The sequence below is a fragment of the Pseudonaja textilis genome, chromosome 4 (assembly GCF_049901715.1).
Source record: "Pseudonaja textilis isolate UNSWEBS1 chromosome 4, rPseTex1.2, whole genome shotgun sequence".
Classification (NCBI taxonomy): Eukaryota; Metazoa; Chordata; class Lepidosauria; order Squamata; family Elapidae; genus Pseudonaja; species Pseudonaja textilis.
In genome coordinates this window covers 61,273,158-61,296,161 of record NC_141993.1, presented here as the reverse complement: position 1 = coordinate 61,296,161, position 23,004 = coordinate 61,273,158, and the positions used below count along the sequence as shown (strand labels likewise).

The 23,004-nt window shown below is 35.1% G+C and overlaps 1 protein-coding gene across 4 annotated transcripts in view; it reads left to right on the top strand.

Moving 5' to 3' along the window:
* Positions 1 to 23,004, top strand: part of EPHA4 (EPH receptor A4) — a 171,982-nt gene that overhangs the window by 70,699 nt on the left and 78,279 nt on the right. For all 4 annotated transcript variants that reach the window (XM_087933199.1, XM_087933198.1, XM_087933200.1 and 1 more), the window contains exon 5: positions 19,827 to 20,165. In XM_087933199.1, the coding sequence (XP_087789325.1) occupies positions 19,827 to 20,165 (339 nt within the window). The remainder of the gene's footprint in view (positions 1 to 19,826; positions 20,166 to 23,004) is intronic.

Genomic DNA, 23,004 nt, shown 5'->3' with positions numbered 1-23,004 from the left:
TTGTAGCAATTATTTTCTAATATACATTTTTCTCTTATGCATAGCCTCTTTCACTTCATTGTTGTATTTTTCTACTTTATTAGAGTAACTTCCACATTCCCTTTCCTCAGTTCATTTTTTTATCATTACAGAAATTCAGACAAACCACTAAGGGTTTTAAAAAACATTTCTTTTTCTTTATGATACCATTTTATGATTGCTTGGAATTTTTCAGTTTGCAAATATTAGCTTTAATAAAACTGATAACAGCGATCATGTTTAAAAATTGCCTTGCTGTCTGTGAAGTTACAGCTGCTTTTAAATGAATTTTCAAAACTGATTTTAAAAATTATTTTCTTCCTTTCATTTCTGTTTCAATTTCAGTTTTATAAAATCAACATTGTAGCCTTATTGTATACTTTCAAGGTCCTAAATAAAGGATCAACTATTTGGATTTTTCACATTATGGTTGATAGTGTCATTGACTGCTACTGTCATTAAATTTTTTTTTAGCAGTAATAGTTAACAAAGATGATTGAGCTAATCTGTAAGACTTCTTGAGAGTTATTTGGTTAAAACAATGTTGAACATATAATGATTTAAGAATACAAAATCATTACTTGATGCTACTTAATTTGGTTTTTTTGATCAGATTTTTAAAAATTAATCAAATGTATATTTATTTTTATATTCTGATAGACTGTGATTTGTTTATATAGATGGCACATAGGAATGTGCTTGGCAAACATTTTAGCAGTTGTGTTTGCAATGACATTGGCACTTTCTTAAATGTAACATGTTGATAATGTTTAATTAGAATCTTTCTGTCTTCTATCCTGATTCTTATCTTAATTTATAAAAAAAGGACAACAGAATGGAATTGGAATTCTGTCTTCCAAACCAATGTACCCTATTGCTACACAATTTGTTGCTATATCTTTCTTTGGAATCTTTCTGTTTGCTGAGAATCAGTATATAGCTTTGCATTCTCGTGTCTGTTTCAGTTTCAGGATAACCAATTTTTCAGATTTTCAGCTTCTACCTGAAAAACTTTATAATGGCTTGCAATTTTTTAAATCAGAACTAACTGGCTATTCTAAAGCTGAGGTTTAGATCAATTTTGATTCCTCATGGTTGTTATTAGAAGGTTTAAATCTTAAATTTTAATAAAAGAGGGGTTCTGGAAAATGTAGCTCTAACAAATTTGGAGAATAACTATGTTGGTGAAAGCTGGTTTTACTGTAGAAATCATTGATTCCTCTTCAACGTTTCTTCAGGATTCTTCTTTCACAGTGAACTATGTAAATATGACCAAATGATATTTTCTGTTTCTACACTTGTTTTTCAAATATTTAAATTTGGACCTTCTTTAAGCTTTACTTCAGTTTTAGATAATACAATATTTAAACTGTTATTTACTATTTATTTTCCTAACTCCTTTTCTTTCAATTTAAACAACAAAACCTGCTCCAAATTGCAAATGTGCTCCCTTGCTGTCTACGTGTTGTCTTTTTAAAATCTGATTTCCAATCCAAAGATTGGATTAAAATTCCTAGCTATCAGGAAACATTAGTGTTCTTTTGTTTAGTTCCCTGACCACATAATTATCAATTTACAGTGCTGAGAATAGCCAAATTCTAAAAAGCATGTCATTTAAACATGCCAGGAGCTAGTCTGTATTTAATTGTCTTGCCACAATAAAAAGGAGATGCTTCCAAACCCACTGAAATGTGGTTAGATGTTGGAAGAATTTGAGGGGCTGGAATTTGAAGAAAGGATAAATTGAAGCTTAAGTGAATAATGGCCTGGTTGTATAAGAGACCTTATAAAAATGCAGTTGAAGATAGATATATTTTGCAAGATGTTAAAAAAAATCTGAAAGCTATATCCCAATGTTTTGATAAATAAACTACAGGTTTAAATTGATTTTCTACAAGTCAGCCATGGTATGCTATCTCATCTCTCCTCCAACCTTCCCTCCCTCCTCCCCTCCATTCCTCCCCCCTCCTCTTCTCAATAGACAAGACAAAACATTTAAGCTGGAAGAGCATCAAGAAAAGAAAAGAGAAGGATGTGGATAGGCAAAGCAATAACAACTTCAGTTGCTGCCCATGTATTGGATCTTAGGGAAAATATTTATTCTGGAGAAAGGTTGTAAGTTTTGTCCAAAGCAAATTATTTCTTTTAGCCAGACCCTTTTGAATGGAAATAGTACTTGCAGTGTCTAGCAGATTTTGGTTGATCCCCAAACAACTAAGAAGGTTTAGTCCAGATTAGTACTTGGATAGAAGACTCAAATATATATATATATATATTCCAGGACTACAATGGGCAAAGGAAGCCATTGAAAAACACTCTGGGAGAAGGCAATATCAAATCATTTCTAGGAAGACAACAGGGTGATATCGAAGTAATTTCTTAACCTGCATAATGATTTACAATAACAAGTAAATACAACATATAGCAGTTTTGAGTAAAAAGCTATTCAAGTGAAACACCGCCCCCCCCAAAAAATAATAATAAATCCTGGCACCAATCAATCACCTCCTGGCTTCTTCCAGAAAAAAAGACCGAAAAAACTACATGAGCAGCTAAATATTTGTTCGTACAGCATAAAAATGTAGTTTTTCCCCTTGACTTCCAATATCTGACTTGTTTGGGAACAATCAGCCAGAGAGTCCAATTCATATTATTAACAATCTAAGATGAAACTCCTAACATCCTTCATCATTGGTCATGTGGATTAAACTTTCAATATTACTGGGAAGGTTACATATAGTTTATACCTTATTAAATAACCCTGGAAATAGTATCCATGTTTTCATAACTATGTTTTTACTTATACCTATTATCTTGTAAGCAATTGACAAACCAAATAAAATAAAAAATAAATAAATATCCAGGATATTTCTTCATACAAGACAGAACTTTTCAGAACCATTGGGTGTGTGATAATAAAATTCCATGGGGAACAACTGTCCACTAAACAATGCATTCAAGCATATCTAAATCCAGGAATAATCAACCCAAGTATAAATTCCTAACCATGAAGCAGTAACATTATTGTAAACAATATCAGGAAAGTGACCAGTTGTTATAATTAGTATCATCAATACATCGTACAATATAACAAGAGAAGCAGGTGCCCCTGAAAAATAGTTTCCTCTCTGAATTTACATTTTTTCCAACTCTAAATTCTATCCATCTTTAGATGAAATTATGCCAATTTTCTACTACATTTTAAGACAGCTTTGTCCAGGTTATTGTTTTCAAAATATATCAAAGTTTCAAGTTCATAATTCCTTCAACAAGAAACTGACATTAAAATAGTCAAGTCCAGGACATCTGGAGAGTGAAAGTAAAATTATTCTAATTTGAAAGATTTCAAACTGTTTTGTGTATGTATTTATTTTTTACCATCTTTTCAAACTAAGCTTCTATTACATGTGCTTGAAGTATGTATGTATGTATGTATTTTGTGTGTATACACACAAGTGTTTATGTGTATGTATATTTGTGCATGTGTATATATACACACACAGGCATACTCAGAAGCTAGGCAACTCACACAAAATGTATTCTTTTCATATTTCAGGATTCGCACTGGTGATACTTGGACTATTAGTGATTAGTATTATCATTTTTAATATGTGTTTCTATCTAAATGGAATACAAGACCTGCTCCACTGTCACTCCAAATATTCTGTGATAGGGTCGGCTGAAAAAGAGGGACTGTTCCAAAGTGACTCAGTAAATTCCATGGTTGAGAGTCACTGGAACTCACTCTCTCTCTCTCTCTCTCTCTCTCTCTCTCTCTCTCTCACACACACACACACACACACACACACACACACACACACAAAATCTCTCACACACTCCCACTGCCACAACCATTACATTGTACTAACTCTAAAGGACTATGAACAGAGGTGGTATTCAGCAGGTTCTGATCAGTTCTGGAGAATCGGTAGCAGAAATTTTGAGTAGTTTGGAGAACTAGCAAATACTACCTCTGACTGGCCCCACCCCATCTATTCTCTGCCTCCTGAGTCCCAGATGATTGGCTGGGTCTTCTTTTGTTTCCCTACACAGGAGAACAGACCTGGAAAGCAGGTTAGTGGGGTGGGGAGGGAATGAGGATTTTACATATCCTTCCCCTGCTATGCCCACCAAGCCATGCCATGCCCACCAAGCCATGCCCACAGAACTGGTAGTATTTTTTTTTTGAATCCTACCACTGACTATGAATGTGAACTTTTGTTTACAAATAATATCAGTACAAAATGAATAAAAATAAAGACCTCCCACACAGTATAATATTTAGGTAGGGTTGGTTTTTGTCAAAACAAGAGATATAAAATTAAATGCAAGAGTGACTAAAAATTATATCAGTCTGCATGATGGGATGGTGGCTAGACTTCATTTAAATACTTGATTTTTTAAAAAGCTGCTTATTTCAATTAACTTGTTTAACTATGAGAAATGGAAACAGCACACAAACAGCAGAGGGTCTTTCACATTTATCTTAGTTGTTCTTACCAGTTGGTTAAACCAGGTGATAAACCCAATTCTTGTGTGCTGACAGCTATAATAATCAAGAACCTTCTTTGTTCATTATGCTGTCTTTTACTCCAGCAGTCTCATTTAGCCTTGCATTTAGTAATCACTCAGTGTGACGGCCCCCTAATGAAGAAATAAAACATAGAATCTAAGACCCATTCTTCTAGCAAAAACATACACTCTGCTCCATTGGCTTGTAAAATCAGGTTTCCGATCACTATTAAGCTAGGTTAAAAAAAGTAATATTGGGTAATTTGGAGAAAAACACCTGGAATGGGTAGAAAATTACTCTGCCTTCAGTTTTGCAGAGGGAAGGAAGACATTTGTATCATTAATTATTTATTTTAGTGTTGCTATTCCCATGTTTTTACTGTTGTACCATATGTAATAGTTGCCTTAACCATGGAAATAGCTACTATGCTTCTATATCTTAATTTTCCAAATCAGAAGAGGTGTACTTTAATTAATTCTGTTTTGTTTGAATTTCATAGTAGCAGGAAAGAAACTAGAATTTTTTTTAGTACTGCCCTTTTTATACAATTTGCTAAGATAAATTTAAAAATTGCAAGTTTAATTTTATGAATTTGCTAGTAAACACAATGTGCAACAATAAAAATCACTAGCATTGCCATGATCCAGACTATAGCTTAAGCATCTGTTTCTTTTTTAAAAAGTTTTGAATTTTATAATCACTGAATATTCTTTTTAAATCAGTTGCACAGTTTTTATGTATGGCTTGACTAAGTGAAAGACAGAAATTGGATATCCAAAGTGAATGCCAGAGCTGCTAGTTTGGCAACATATGGTGGGCGGTTTAAGACTGATTAAATTTACAAGCTCCTGCTGGTGAAGAGTGCACATGAGAGCCTCATAGATCATAAAAATGGAGCACTGCAAACTCTCAACGGAGATCAGTGATGAAAGAGGAGGCAGCTAAGGGAGTGCTTGTGGTGAAGTTTGCATGGTTATGGAGGAGGTGTCCTCAGTGTGCAGAATGACCGTGTGCCATCAGTTTTTCTGGACATATTCTTCTCCATTTACCTCAAGATCTACTAAATAAATGAGCCTCACTGACCCTTATTCTGTGGGTCAGTTAGTTATCAGGATTAGCTTGGTAATGTCCCCTTCTTGCAATTCTAATCACATGCCCTCTTCTAGGCATCGATTGTGGGATGATACACATTGGCTTCAGAATTTTTGCTGAATGAATCCATCCTTATTGAAAACACTATGTTGTAGGCATTTTGGATATACTAAACAGCCTCTATTTGAGCCTTGCATTCTGATTTATATACTTACAGTATTGTAGCATATACTCACATTACTTGTACACTAAGTTAGGAACATGGCTTGAACAGCTCATAAGACGCCAATACATAAGTGAAAGGGACAAAATATCTCCAAGTTTACATATATTAATTCTTTAGACAGATAGCTGAAATGTATATGTTGAGAGATAAAACTGGAATGCCTGTTAGTTATTATTCTAGTCTAATTAACTATTCAGAGTTGTCAGAATAGATGCTGACTGCCAGCAGCATAGAGAAATAAGTTTAAGGGCAAAGTATAATAAATTGATAAAATATGACATTGAAGAACAATATGTATACAATTTTACATATTTTGCTTTATTCCAAAGGATTTGTCTTCAGTTGTTTTTGAAATTACCCATTTCTAGAAAATGTAGTATTTCTCTAAATGAGAATAATACCATTTAAATCAATTTTAAAATGATATTTTCATTTATCTTGATGACTTGTTTTGTTAATTCATTTTTCATGAAATTTTTTTCTGGTAATTTGTAAATCAAAGAATAACATCAATAATAATAAAATAAAGATTAGATGAAAATAAAATGGAAAGGTTAAAATAAACTCAGAACCATGTAAAACAATACCATGGAATTAAACAATCCAGAGTATACTAGTAATTTTTTTAAAAAATCACTCAAATATTATTTGTTTCCATTTATGTGTCATATCTATCTATCTTTGAGTTATGTTAGCATATAGGAGAGATACTTATTTGATTGAACATATTAATCTCAATGAGGTCAAAGTAATTAATATTGTCTACCTATCTTGAAAGCCTAATGTAAATCTGTCTCTTTGTAAATGATAGTGAATAATGTGGTCTCGGGCTATCCAAACAAAGAGCAATGGATTGACATTATAAAATAATCTCCCTGTAAAATCCTTTGAAAAAGGGAATTTAGTTTAAAGATCCCACATTTTAAAAAGCTGTAGAAAATTAGTGTCTCTTTCTAAAATCTCTATGTTCGCTTCAGATTGCTATGGAATTGAAAAAGGGCCTCCCTATAAACTGAGAATATAATTTAAGTTGTTTTGCCTTTTTATAGCTAAATGTAGCTTACTGTTTATATCCCCTAGAAAGGATATTGTTTTTAAATTACCATTTCAGTCCTATTACTCAAAACCTCTGCTTCTAATGCATTCTGACAGTTATCAGCATAATGAAGCATAATGAAATGATGGGCAATCTACAGTGAAGCTCAGCATGGATTCCATGAGTGCTTGAGCGATTCAGTTATGAAAATGTGAATGGCCCTTACCTTGTTTCCAAGGTCAAGGGTTCTAGACAGAAGTCAAAATATTACGTGCAAATGGCCCTAGGAATTTTCATGAAGCCATTGTGTAAATAAAATAACAAGTGGGGTATTTTCTTTAATTTTTGCAAAAGATTCAGCTTCATTTTATTTAACACACCTTTTAATTCCAATTTCAGAAGCCTAGTTACACAATGTTAAGATCATGGTGGGACAAGCCTTGAAAGGATATTGACTATCTTTTCTTTTATGTAGCTTTCCGTGATTTTCCCTGTTTCCATTAATTCTAAACATACAAACAAATGCTTATAATGGGTTTATGTGTAATTTATTTCACTATTAGTAGACAAAGTAAATTAGAATAATATGGTTTTAAAGTCAGAGCAGGATTTGAACTTCCTAATGATTCCCTCCCCACCCCCAGTGAAAGCTCTGCTAGTCAACTTCTTTGAAAGCCTGATTTTATGAACATTTTTTCTACCCCTGGATGCTATTGTATAATTTCTGGTGATAATGTTGGTGCTTCCTCCCTCCCACCAACAAACCAATAAAATTCATAAGATTTCATGTATAATGAGCTCTTGCAAGGCTTTCATCATTTACATGTTTTATTTTATAGAGATCAGAGTGTTTTATAAAGTAAAGGCTACAGCTCTTTTGTAGGTCAAGTGGACAGTAAGAAAAATTTCCTTCAAAAAAATTAAAAACTCACTGGTGATATCATGAACATACCTATATAATTTTCTTGGCAACAATATAGAAAGGTTTATCTTTATTGCTTTCTGAGATTTACTTATTAATCTATCATTCTTGGTCACCCGCTATCCAAGTATCAACCAAACTAACCCTGTATAGATTCTGAATACAGTCTTTCTTTGAACAAATCCCTATTCATGCTTATTGTCTTGTTTTCTCAGCTTCTGTTGCTTTTTTCCAATAATAAACATTCTGTTTCTACTATTAATATCCAGTTTTCATTTAAAGAGAAAAATCAAAAACACCCGCAAAGATTCGTTTGCCTTGGACTTATACTTCTGCAGACTTTTCTATTTTTCCTTAAATTTTCAACTTCTGTATCTTTGATATGGATGCAATGTTTTGGCTATTTGAAAATTACACTTAAAATTTAAGTTCAATATTACTATAGGTAATCTTCCAAACAGGCTCTTGTTGCTGCTTCGAAATGTTAGGTCAGTTTATGACCAACCATTTGCTTCTGGATCCAATTTAAAGAGCCTAGCTGTGAGAGATTGCCTGGCTCTTACAGTTTCTACCCACCCTTTATTATCAGGCAGAGTGCCCATTCTCCAAGTCTTGATTACATAGTGTCAACTGAGGGGATGCAGATCAATATGACCTCCCATCCCCATTTAAAATAACATTGAAAATCTTTTTCGTAGGCCTTGGGTTAGATTGAGACTTTTAGCATCTGATAAAATTGGCTTTGTAGATTGATCACTTCTTTGATTTACAATAATGTTGGTTTGCACATACTCTAGAAAGTATAGAAAGAACTTGATGGCTGGTACTTTAAGTGACTTCTGCACTTAGTGTACCCAGTAGTGTCCCTTCTAAAAACATATAAGGCTGTGTTCAAGAATGACTAAACAGCTTTAAAGTAAGAATAATCCTTAATGGAAAAATTCACTCCAATATTAGGTGACCAAGGAGAAAAAAATAACTGCCTCATATATAGCTCTTAGCTTATAGCTCTTTTTTTCTTTCAAAGTCAAACTTGCATAGCTACACTATTTGCTGTGGCTTATAACCTGTCTTTCAAGACAGAAAAGAGGGAAAGAGATTAACATTGAAGTGCTGATCTGAAGGGCCTTAAGCTCTTAGTCTTAAGATAGTATTGATACATTCTTGGCAGCTTAGAAAATATGTGACGAATGAAGCCATAAAAGAAAGAGTCCATAGTTCCCATTAATCCTGCAAGTGGAGGTGGACTTTCTTGCAGCACAAAGTCGAGATGCTACCGGAAATCTTAATCAATTAGTCTAAAAAATCAATGCATCAATTATGGAAGTGTGGGTGGGTGATGAGATAGGGAAATGATTGGAATGCAATATAATAAAAGGAAAAAAGGAAAAGAAGATGAAGTGAAAACATCTGGGCCTCACTTAACAACCACTTATCCAGTGACCATTTGAATTTATAAAAATGATAGACTATTGGTAATTTTCATGCATCCTCAAACTTAAATTAGTCACAGCATCCCATGATCACCTGATTGCCATTGGTAACTTTTTTTTCCAGCTTTCTACAAGCAAATAATGAATAATGAAGCAAGCAGAAGGTTGCAAATAATGACCATAGTGACAGTAACTGAAAGTGCTAGAATTGCCACTGAGTCCTGAGTGGCCCATCATATGATCATGTGATTCAGTGTTGAATATTTGAGTTCCAATCACTGTCATCAAGTGAGAACTACCTATAATCATACTAATTTTGGACCAGTACAGTCTCTTTTCAAATAAATTTTTACTTTCCATTCCCCACCCAATCAGATGTTGATGTTCCAGAGGATATGAGTCACTGTAGAAAAGCTTGCTTCTTAGTTCCCATCAGATGGAATTCTTTGGTAGTGGGATCTGTAGCATACTACTCCTGCCATACATGAAAGAACAGGTAGATATAATGAGGAAGAGTGAGTCCCTCAGTTAACTGGCCCAACCAGGACTTTGAATTGGTCCTGGAAACAAACTGGTAACCAATGCAGCTCTTGAAACAGAGATGTAACATTTGTCTTCTAGGAACACATGTAACTGCCTATGCAACCACATTTTACAGCAGCCGAAGCTTCCAGATACTCTTCAAGGGCAGCCTCATGTAGAGCATATTATAATAGTCCACAATAAATGCTGATTTATCATCACTATCATAGCAGTATTGTAAATTGGACCCATTGTTTTCCGTGCTGTTTTACAATAATGATACTGGGCAGTTTTTCTTGTTAGTTCATCTTTATTTCTATTAATCAATGTAAGTTTTCTCCTCATAATGCCTAGTCTGGGGAAAATGTTTTGAGCTGCCAGTTGGACTTTAGCGCACTGTGGCTCTGCTCTCTCACCACTGCTGTTCATTCTGGTGATGGACACAATTAACACGACCTGTGTTGGAGCGCCTGCTCTCACGCCGATGATGTGTTTCCTTGCAAACCTGTGCAAGGCTGAACTCGAGCACCCAGTTCGGGCTCCGGCTGAAGTTGGACTATTTTAGCATGATCAATGGAAGTCCGCTCAAACTTTTAATTTTACTTACATTTGAAGTATAATATAATAGGATATGACTCATAAAGGAGGGCAATTATTTAATACCTAGCATCTTCAGAATTAAATTTCTAATAAAAAATGTAGATCAAACTAATAGCTTTATTTATTTCTCTCTCTCTTTATTCTGTCTTTTCCCCTTCAAGCAAATCATTTGCGGAGATGAGATATAGCAGCACAATCTTTATCATACAAGTGTTACTAAAGACAGTTGAATAAAAGACATTATAAAATATCCTTGAAGTAGAGCATGATGTCACTTCATTTGAGGTTAAAAAATATAATTGCAAATCCCACCAAACAATAGCTTTCTCTGTTAAACTTATAGATGGATATAGGCAAATCTGGAATGATGATATGACTCAAGTTGAGAGACAAGTAAGGAGGATTGTGATGCCATAATTGCTTTGCTTTTTTTAAGGAACCATTTCTTAATACTACTTGTCTGATATTAAAATGCAAAATCAAGAGGAGAAGGGAATCCTTATAAAAGTACCTTAATTTAGATATGTTCATAGATTTTTGGGACAATATTTTTTGATATTGACTCCTGGCAACTACCTGGAGAAATCACTAGATTTCCTTGGTAGGATTTCCTTGGTGGCTTGCTATTTTCTCCTTGCTGTGGTTCAAGGGCACACAATTTGCTTTGTATCTAAAGTGGAATTGGAACTCATGGTCTCCTGGTTTCTCTCCTGCTACCTTAATCACTACACCAAAGTGGTTCTCCTTAGATTTTTAGAGTGTAATGAATGTGACACTTTCATGACAGAAACTAAAACAGCTTTAGCTGTCCACTTGTACTGAACAAGTACGTGTATCCAGGAAATAAAAAAATATGTGATTGAAGGATGCTTTCCTCTTTGCCACATTTTCCCAGTCTGAGTCCCTGAAACACTTCTAAAATTTAAGAATTTTGTTGACTAGTACAGACAGAGTACAGGAGATGGGGGGAAAGGGAAGTATTTGCAGAAACCAGAAAAGCAAACTTATGTCTCTTTCATCTTATTCTTATATGAGAATGCTTATATGAGAAAGCTGCTTTCTCTTCTGCCAAAGCTCTGCAACATAGCAGAACCATAATTCATTTGTATTTACTGGTTTTCAATGTGTTTTCTTTTGGCTAAGATACCTGTCAAGAAGAAAATAGTGGATAAAGTGACTAACTTTCATGTTCCCATTATACTCATTGTTCTATGGGTCTTTTGCACTAAACATTTGAACAATTGGAGTAAAAGAAGTCCACTATCTGCAAAATCTGCAATATCATCCTGGGCTTTTTGTTCAGCTATTTTATCTTTGTGTCCGTGTACACTATTCATATTGTATGTCAAGTATACATGAAATGAATAGAATAAGTATCTGTTAAAACGACCGACAAAGAAAATGCCTGCAAAAAGGTGTATTTTTGAAGGGTTTTTCACCTGCACTAAAAGTTCACAATATTCAGTTTTGGGAAATAAACTTTCTTAGGACAGGGATAGATTTCATTTACCAAGAAACCTGGCTATGGACTTGGTAATGTAGGGATCAAACAGATATGTTGTGATTTATGCAAGTCTGAATAGTGCAATGTTCAGTTTAGATAAACTGATACCAGGTCATGTTTAATACAAGTTGAAGTTCACTTACTGAGAGACTATATGAATACAGTTGAAGCTATAGCTGCTGCTAGGCTTTTATACACTGATTGTGTGAAAAATTGAGAAAAAGAAGGCTAAAAAAAACCTCAAAAAAAAGAAGAAGAGGGCTATTTTGAAGAAATAGAGCAGAATATAGAAGATAGCATGTACGTTTTGGATATGGGCTTATCCTCCAGCTTGTCCTTTGCCCCCTTGATTTATTTATTTTAAATATTTATGAGATCTATCTAGAAGATCTCACAGCAGGTTATAATGCTTTAGAAAACAATAAAAGAAGCTAAAGCCACATAAAAAAATAATTGAAGAATGGTCTACTATTGCTACTATTTCCTGCATTACCTACAGCTTCTAAGAGTCTTCAAGGGAAGATTTATTAAAAACAATTTAAAGTTGTTAACATACTCTTTTAAACTTTTGCTATTATATTTCATTAAAAAGCACATATTTTTAAAATAATAAATAATATTTCCAATGAGCTGAAACCAATTACCCTATTTCCCCTAGAAATATCACTTTGAATAGTGCAATTCAGACAAGAAGGCGCTGACGATAGCTGCCTTGGTGAAATGCTCTCTAATGGTTTCTTTATTCCTTATTATTATCTGCAATTCACTATGGATTTCATACTCACGAGACCATCTGTTAAGAATTAGGCAATGTTTCCTTAAGGAACAGCTTTCTGATTCCTCACTCCCACCTGTCTTTGCAAACGTGGAGGAGATTCTAACTAATTCTTCAATGCTATGGATTACAACAAACAAAGGAGGAAAGCGACAATGCCCAAAAAGAAGAGGTAAACAAGCGGGAATTTTAAACAGATTAAGGAATAGGGAAAAAAAAAACCTCTCCCTTCAATTTTCTACTAATTTACACTCACATGCTAACAAGATGGATTAAATTCACCTCTTAAATAGATGGAATTCTGCTTTCTATAATTCTGCAGTTCTTTGTTTTACTGAAACTTGGCTTAATCCATAAATTCATGGGGACAAGACCATATACATCCCAGGATTTCGGATATTTAGATCAGACAGAATTGAAGAGACATCAGGTAAAACAAAGGGTGGAGGATTATGTTTATATATCAACATCGGCTAGTCTCAGGATATAACTATAATATATAAGTACTGTGATTAAAAACTTAGAGTCTTTACACATCAACTGCAAGCCATTTTACTCTCCACTTGAGTTCTCCTCATTTCTCCTAATAGCTGTGTATGTTCCTCCACAAGCCTATGTAAACAAGGCATTATGAACTCTTGCTGATCAAATTATGGAGGCTGAAGCTAAACACCCAGGTTCCCTTCTCATCATTTTAGGAGATTTCAATCAAGTAAATTTAAGGAATGAGCTCCCAAAATATTTCCAGCATCTAAATTGTCCCACCAGAGGCAAAAATACTTTAGACACTGCTACACAACAGTAAAACATGCTTATAGGTCTTTACCATGAGCAGCTGTGAGATACTCTGACCACTGCATGATTCACCTTGTACCTGCCCACAGACAAAAACTTAAAATCATGAAACCAACAATTAAATCAGTGAAGACTTGGTCAGATGAGGCAAAGCTGAAACTCCAGGCCTGCCTTGATTGCACTGATTGGAATGTTTTTGAAGATGCCTCTGCAGACCTAGATGAGCTCACAGATACTGTAACATCATATGTCAGCTTCTGTGAAGACTTATGTGTACCAACAAGGAACCTGCAAATATATAGTAACAATAAACCTTGGTTCACAGCTAAACTTAAGCAGCAACGTCATTCCAAAGAGGAAGCCTACTGAAAAGGTGACAGAATGCTATACAACCAGGGCAGAAACATATTAAGAAAAGAAATCAGAGCAGCAAAAAGAAGCTACTCTGAAAAGTTAAGGAATCAGTTCTCAACAAATGAACCAGCAAACATGAGGAAAGCTCTTAAAAACATCACTGGCTTCAGCAATCCTCCTTCCTAGGAAGAAGGAAATCAACAACTAGCAGATGATATGAATGTGTTTTACTGCAGGTTTGAAAAGAAACTGCAGCCACCTATCTCCACAATCCACATCTCAAACACACCAACAACAGCCAAGCCTCCTACTGGCCCGAATCCATTGGGTTCACAACCTATGGTGATCACAGAAAAAGAAGTGCAAGATCTATTACACATACAAAAGCCAGGAAGAGCACCAGGGCCAGACAAGATAACTCCTTCTTGCTTAAAATTCTGTGATGACCTGTTGGCCCCCATCTTCACCTGAATCTTCAATAGATCACTAGAGATATGCTATGTTCCGTCCTGCTTCAAATGCTCTACCATCATCCCATTGCCAAAGAAGCCCTCCATCAAGGAACTGAATGACTACAGACCAGTTGCTCTAACATCTGTAGTTATGAAAATCTTTGAAAGGCTTGTGCTGTTCCACCTAAAAGCCATCACGGATACGCTGTTAGATCCCATGCAGTTTGCATAGCGAGCAAATAGATCGACCGATGATGCTGTTAACATGGCTCTGCATTACATCCTACAACACCTTGAATCTCCAAATACCTATGCAAGGTTACTCTTTATAGACTTCAGTTCAGCATTCAATACCATCATTTCTAGACACTCTTCTAAGTAAATTAAACCAACTAGAGGTACCTGAACAAACTTGTAAGTGGATCATAAGCTTCCTAACAGACAGGAAGCAGCAGGTGAAGCTAGGCAGAATCACATCCGATATCTGTACAATCAGCACAGGGGGCCCCCAAGGCTGTGTGCTTTCTCCACTGATTGTACCCTATGACTATCATTAAGTATTGTACATTATGATTCTTGATTCTTAATGAATGTATCTTTTCTTTTATGTATACTGAGAGTATTTACACCAAGACAAATTCCTTGTGTGTCCAATCACATTTGGCCAATAAAAAGTATTCTATTCAATTCTAAATTCTCAACCATTTCATGAGATTCATTATCAGCAGTAATCAAGACATACCTGTGTATCCAAACAAATAAACTCACCCCTTTGGAAAGGTTCCTCATAAAAAGGAGATAAATTTTAGTTCATCATTACTTTGTCTTTCAAAGTCTACAGACTCAAAACTAAGATGCTGAGGTATTAAAATAGCCATTACTTTGGTCATCACTAAACTCAGTAGAAGACTGCCTTGAAAAGGAAATTGCATCCCATATAGAACAACCTTTCCATCTGGTCAAATTGTAAAAAGCTTTAATTGAGGATAGCATCTGATCACACCCAAGGAATTTGCTCAGAATAACTCGCTCAGCAGATTATTCATGAAAATGTAGTCTGGGCAGACACTATTAAAGTCTTAGTCATAGTAATTGCTCAGAGGCCTTTCTAAACAGTGTCTGTTCACTGATGTTTTTGAAGAGTGTTATTGTTTTGTTTCTTAAAGGGTAATGTGTGTCAGAAAAGATTTATGTCAACAAAAGGATAGGCTTGTTTGGTTTGTCAATTGTAAAAGCCTCCTGGGATCTTTATTGCAGATTCTCTCAATAAAGGGGTGGCTTGACAATGTGTGAAGTGGGAAGTATTTCTTTTTAGGTAGACCTATTTCCTTCAAAAAGATATTACACTCATTGGCAATGTGCCACATTTCCTTGTTTGTGCCTTCTGAGAGAGTAGGAGAGAAAGAAATCCCATAGTTGTGCTCTCAAGATTTTTTAGCCCTTTGAGTTTGTCTATGTGAACAATACTGCAAAATTTACAAAAGTGCTTCCACCACCTGTGTGGCTCAATGACGTTGATGGAAAACTAGGTTATGCTTGAGGTTGGTACACTGCTTGATAGTATGACAGTTTTCCATTTTTAAAAATTGAAATAATACTTTAAAAAAAATGCTAAGTCAAATGGTCAGTGAAGGCCAAAGAAAATAGCCTTCAGGCCTCATATTGTGCTTGAGGTGCAGGATTTAGTGTAATATGCATGAGTTGTGATAAGTACCTGAAATAACTTTCACATCATTTCTTCTGTTTGGCCAGGACAGATATTTTGGAATTTTTCTTCTGTTACTTAAACATCATTTGCTAGCTATGTAAAAAGGGTGTTTGTTACCTTTCTTTTTTCTTTAGCACCAAATAGGGTTGAATTTTCTAATTTCCCTTCCACACTACCTGTATGGAAGTACACAAGCATAGTGCAAGCCTCAGTTTTCTCGGTTTTCTGCTTGACTGCTTCTCTATTGGGGCTCTACCCTTCTCTGTCCCATGTACTTGATTCAGATAAGTACATTTTCACACATAAAATTGAACTAAGCCCCTTCAAGAGCATTTCAATGAACCTGACTGATGCTGTGTTATTAAACCCTAAAGCTGCTGTAATTGATGTAACAAGTACCCAGTCTGAAATTGAGAGATAGGAATCATTGAGTATAAATAACGATTTGTTATCTGGCAGCTCTGCATTCTATGTAGACTTTACCTTTGCAAAGCCATCAAGAAAGATTGTATTAATCTGATGTATATTTCATCTTTTCTCAAGGAGCTCAAGATGTAGTATTTCTGACGGCAAATATGCCTAAGAATTGAAAGTTGAAGACAATTTACATAATATCCAATTATAAGGAGAACAATCTCCTTTCATGGATGCGCACATAGATGCACAATGAAACGTTTTTTCACAAACCGTACTACTGTTATCTCATTTATGTTTGTACGTATTTCTCATTTTTATGGTATTTTTCTTTAGGTTCTCCATACATTTATATACTTGCACACATATAAGCCACACCTTTTCCCCATTAACAACATCTTTTCTCATTCACATGTATGTATTTCAGGTACAGATATCCTTCTACATCTTTTAGCTTTACCTATCTAGTGCTTTAATATATTTCATTAGAACCCAGTTATACATGTGTGTGGTTTGTAGCAAATGCAAGCTTATACACACCTGTACTATCAGACTCTGAAGCCATATAGACCAGTGGTTGCCAACCAGTGGGACGGGGACCACTGATGGTCCACAATAAAATTTTGGCAGTCCGCAGAGAAATATTACCCCCAAAGCACCCTCCAAAGCAATTAATCAATTGCAATTAATCCAGGCTGCGTGTGAACACAAGGCTTACATAGCTTGCATTGGGAACAACATGAGGTAGTGAGGGGACGGGGGAAAGGGTGGAGGGGGAACTTGCCTCACTCAACCGCCACACCTGGCTAGCCACCGGGTTGCTTCTTTCCGCTTCTTTCTTCTTCTACTTTTGGCTGCAAGGAAAGCAGCAAAAGTCTTTCTTTATCTTCTGCAACCTCCACCAGAAATGAGTTTTTGGGACCCTGCAAGCCAGCCTGTTCCAAGAGGCTGCACCAGCATGACAAGTCTCCCAAAGACTCATTTCTGACAGAATTTGGGGGAGAGAAAGAAAGACTTCTGCTACTTCTGCTGCTTTCCTTGTATGAAGCCAAAAGTCTCTTTCTCTCCCTCATCCCAAGAACGGAGCTGGAGACAGTATCCTGTGATCCCAAATAAAGAATGATCAATTGGTAGGAAAACGGGGTGAGAAATTTTCCTGCAGACTTTTTTTGCAGTTTTCCCAGGGTCTCTGGTCCACGGGATTTAAAATTATGAGTTTGGTGATCCCTGAGGTCCAAAAGATTGGTGACCCCTGATATAAACATTAACTGGGATCTCCTGGTGCTTCAGTGCCATTCTATGTCCCCAACCCCCACACAAACAAAAAAAAACCTAATGAATTAATATAGAGATGCTTGTTAGAAAGGGAGTAAACAGGTCTAGATAGGAAATTAGAATAATGAGTACTTAAAAGGGAGGAGGAAAAGTTGCATAAAGGTTTGCTTGGTTGTTTACTTTTGATGTTCAGTGACTAGTAAAAACCAAGATTAGGAAGATGATAAAAACAAGGGCCAGGATAAAAGAACAGAAAAACATTTCATTCAGACACTTGCTCCTAATATTAAGAGTATTATGATCTTGCTTTTAGCCTTAGTTCAACAATACACACATTTAGAAATTGGTTGCTGTGTTCTGTTTTCTTCCAGACTAAAAAGTACAATATATTCATGTAGGCAGTGATAATCTATTCTTAGGGTTAGTGAGTAGCAGAAGAGTGTATGACATCTCATTCTTATACAGGTGAAACTCAAAAAATTAGAATATTGTGCAAAAGTTCATTTATTTCAGTAATGCAACTTAAAAGGTGAAACTAATATATGGGATAGACTCATTACATGCAAAGCAAGAGAGTTCCAGCTGTGATGTGGCATAATTGAGATGATTAAGGCTTACAGCTCATGAAAACCCCAAATCCACAATCTCAGAAAATTAGAATATTACATGCAATCAATAAAACAAGGATTGTACATAGAACAATATCAGACCTCTGAAAAATATAAGCATGCATATGTACTCACTACTTGGTTTGGGCCCCTTTTGCAGCAATTACTGCCTCAATGCGACGTGGCAGGGAAGCTATCAGCCTGTGGCACTGCTGAGGTATTATGGAAGACCAGGATGCTTCAATAGCAGCCTTCAGCTCTTCTGCATTGTTCGGTCTCATGTCTCATCTTTCTCTTGGCAATGCCCCATAGATTCTCTATGGGGTTCAGGTCAGATGAGTTTGCTGGCCAATCAAGCACGGTAATCCCATGGACATTGAACCAGGTTTTGGTGCTTTTGGCAGTGTGGGCAGGTGCCAAGTCCTGCTGGAAAATGAAGTCAGCATCCCCATAAAGCTAGTCTGTGGAAGAAAGCATGAAGTGCTCCAAAATCTCCTGGTAGACGGCTGTGTTGACCCTGGACTTAATGAAGCATAGTGGACCAAGACCAGCAGTTGAAATATAATATAGACATATATAACCATTGGATGAAAGCACAATATAAATTTAAAATAAAATTTGGGATGTCTCATATAAAATGATGGAATAAGTAGTTTAGTCATGGATGATTAATAATTGATAAATATATAAGCATATGTTAGTTTGACAATGTGAAATTTATATAAACTGTGAGTAATGACTATGAAAGGATTGCACAAAAGATTCATAACCAACTGACACACTGCATGTATATAAAATGGAAGATGGTTTTATGTTTTTATGTATTGTTTGTATATGTTTGTCTTAAAAAATATATTTTTTTAAAAAAGAATCTATTTCATATATTAGTTTCACCTTTTAAGTTGCATTACTGAAATAAATGAACTTTTGGACAATATTCTAATTTTTCGAGTTTTACCTGTACACCAAATGATTCAAATGAATGACTGATGATGTAGCCTATGGGCTTTTTTTTTTTTTTTTGGTACTGCACAATACATGGTATGTTGACCATTTGCTTATACATTTTTCTGTCCAGCCAGATATTTACAAATGGAAATCTGTTTGGGAGTATGGATGTAGCTGTGCAGAATCAGTTTTTATTTTCAGATAGCTTCTGATTGAAACACAAGGAAACTGCTAGAATTATTTTGTGTATGAAGCTTTAGTGCAGGTCAGAGAAGTATATCATGAGTCCTCCAGGCTGCACACACCTATGCTGGGTCCCTTTTAATCCCCCTCAACTGTAATTTTTAATATGAGAGAAAGTAGAATTATGAAAAGATGGAAGCAACTCAAGTAACAATTTATAAGTATTTAAATGAACTGAAATTAAATATAGTATTTATCCTGAGTGTATCTTTTGTTCCTGAACTCTCTACTGTTTGTGGAGATTAGCACATGGCACAATGTTTAAAGTCCCAATTCTTGTTTTTGAGTCAATGAAGTTATATAACCACGTGTAGATATTTCTCTAAAGAGACTTCCTATTTTTTTATTTTATTTATATAATTAAAAAAAGAATGCTTTTATTTTGCAGGCCCTCCATCAGCTCCCGAAAACTTGATTTCCAATGTCAATGAGACATCAGTGAATTTGGAATGGAGTTCCCCCCAGAACAAAGGTGGCCGTGAAGATGTCTCTTACAATGTGGTGTGTAAGAGATGTGGCGCTAGTGATCTGAACCGCTGCCGGTCCTGTGGGAGTGGCGTTCACTTCAGCCCTCAGCAGAATGGTTTGAAGTCCACGAGAGTTTCCATTACTGACCTTTTGGCACATACTAACTACACCTTTGAAATCTGGGCAGTGAATGGAGTATCCAAGCAAAATCCAAGCCAAGACCAAGCTGTGTCTGTCACTGTGACCACTAACCAAGCAGGTGAACTTTTTATTCCACTTTCATTTTCCCATTTATTGGAGCTTTCTCTGCAGATTCTTAGTCATCCATGTCATGGTTGTCCCAATGGTGCTTTTTTCCATTTTGCTCCTCGTCCAAGAAGAGATGAGAAGCAAAATGTCTTTAAGAAAAAATAAAGAAAGACCCCAGTTGCCTCTTGAAAAAGCACCTTTGGAACCGGTGGGAAGTAGTAACAATTTTGGAGAGAAGAGGGCATATTTGAAATGTTAACACATATTTTGGATTTGATTTTGAAATTCTTACCCTAGAAGATTTACCTAATCACCAAATGGCTGAAACTGTGGACATGGCCAGTGACAAAACTACCAATTTAGCAAAAGGCAGCTTGAATCCCAACTTGGCCTCTGCCATTGGAATACCTATTTTTAGAATGTAAGAGAGTACTGAAAATGCAGTTTGATGGTTTGCTTTCAAGGATGTATTCTTCTTACTTAATTTGTTGCACTGACAGAATCTTTAAATATCAAGAGCGTTAGGAAGCTACATGTTATAAGCTGAGGGATGCAGAGAGAAGGCAAGTTTTTTGCTGTGAATAAGATCTGGATCAAAAACCAGTAGCTATAAATCGTGGAAGAAAATAATGCTTCCTCCAGTGCCAATTCTCAGCATCCCCCAGTCAAAACAATTTTTGATTTTTTTTCAACCAGAGTTGGTATTCAGCAGGTTCTGACCAGTTCTGGAGAACTGGTAGTGGAAATTTTGAGTAGTTAGGAGAACTGGCAAGTACTACCTCTGACTGGAGATTTTACAGTATCCTTCCCCTGCCATGCCCACCAAGCCATGCTCACAGAACTGGTTGTAAAAATGATTGAATCTCACCACTGTTTTCAATTATCACCTAGCAATCATTTCAACAGACTATAACAAAGAGAAGGAAAACACATTCTATGGTATACTTTAACACATGCTAAAATTGTGAAATATAGTATATCCCCTCTTGGTCTCTTTGGAGTATGTACTTGACTGTGTATGCTAATCTCTGAGAATATGAGGAATCATATGACATAGGAAACATTACCTTTTACTGAATGCATCCTATTCTTTCTTGGGCTGAACTCTTCAGCCTTCAGCCATAAATTTGCTTATTTTTATATGGAAGATAAGTATACTAAGTTCCAAGAAGTAAAGTACAGTATACAGATAAATTAGTTTCAGCATATACTCAAATCTTGGCTTCTAAAAATTATATCCCCTGAAAACTATCACTGAAATTAAATGAATGAATATTTTTCTAAAATATATTATTTTGACAAAAATATAAATATATATTCTAATATAAATATTATAAATATTAAGTATAAATATTCCAATAATTTGCTTTCATCAACCATATGCAGCATTTCAAAAATCAAGTTGGTTTCTAAATCAGAACACAACACAAATGAAAAGTTGTAAGTAATTATAGAATAAAGATCTGACCTTTTATTTGGACCAACATTGTAATTATACTATTTAGTTTTAATGAAGCAAATCCCAACCATGTATTTCCTAGGCAATTGTATAGTGTATAAGCCTCTAAGTGGGAATAATTTGATATTTTACTAATAATATTTGTATTAATATTTGTAAGTTAAAACATATAATAGGCCGCTTTAGCAAAACATGTTTCTGCGAAAATCAGCCCCAAATTGATTTCATATTTTTTCTAGCATCTGATAGAAGTATGAAAGTTTGGAATTCTACCTCAATGGATTAGAAAAGTCCTTCTCCCTACATTTTCCTTTGAGATTTGCTTGTTTTTATTTAGTTTTCTATAGTTTCTGAAATCTCTTGATGTTTTCAGTGCCCCAAGAAGTTACACTGCCAAAAAGATGTAGCTGTTTTAAAGACATTTTTTTTTGCTCCAAAGCATTCCAATTCAAGTCATTTTAGAAACATGTACTTTTTGTTATGCTCTGGTTAAAAGTATCAGGTAGTGGGGCTTATATTTTTGCATATAGTTATTACAGTGTTTGTTTCCGCTGTAAATGAAAATGTGGTACTATAATGACAAACATATAGCTTGGTAAATCACGAATGTTTTCTATTTTATTTATTAACTTGGTGAAGTTTAAAAAGTATATTTGGCCTTCCAGATTGCTGTTTAATTGTGAAGTACAAAAAGTATGCTTCAAGAGATTCCTTCTATAATGAACCCTTAGGTTTCCTCCCTTCCTGCCTCAGAGGCATATTAGGAGTTTCAAGATTGCCTTAAATTATCTTGACCTGAGAGAAATATTTCTGGTTATACAGTATGTGTGAGTCTGTTTGTGTGCTTCAAAATAAAACATTTGCAATCTTTTTTTTTTTTTTTAGTTTCAAGAAATGCAGGCTTAAATAACAACATATAAATACCATTTTCTGCTTAAAGTGAACATATGAATATGTTGCTATGTTAATGATTTGTGTTTCTACATTTATAAATTCTCTCAATAAGACTGCATCTTTGTTTGAAGATTGATATTTAAAATGGTAGCTTGCTGTTAATTCAGATTGATGAAATTTTATTAAAAATATGATACTCTGTAGCAACTGATGTTTACACAGTGTATAATTGATTATACTCAAGTTTCAACTTGCTATTTTGTTACAGTAAACTTACTATCTAGGTAAACTAATGGAATCAGTGATATATAACATATTGAATGGATTGCTTCAACTACATACTTTGAATAGCAAGATTGTATGCTTATGATTTATTAGTTCTGATTAGATTTTCAAGTCTAAAGATTTTTAAACTTCTTTCAGTTCTTTAACTTCAGTGGGTTGGTTAAACCTACAATTTTTTTGTCCTCCTTGTGATACTGATAAACATTTTAAG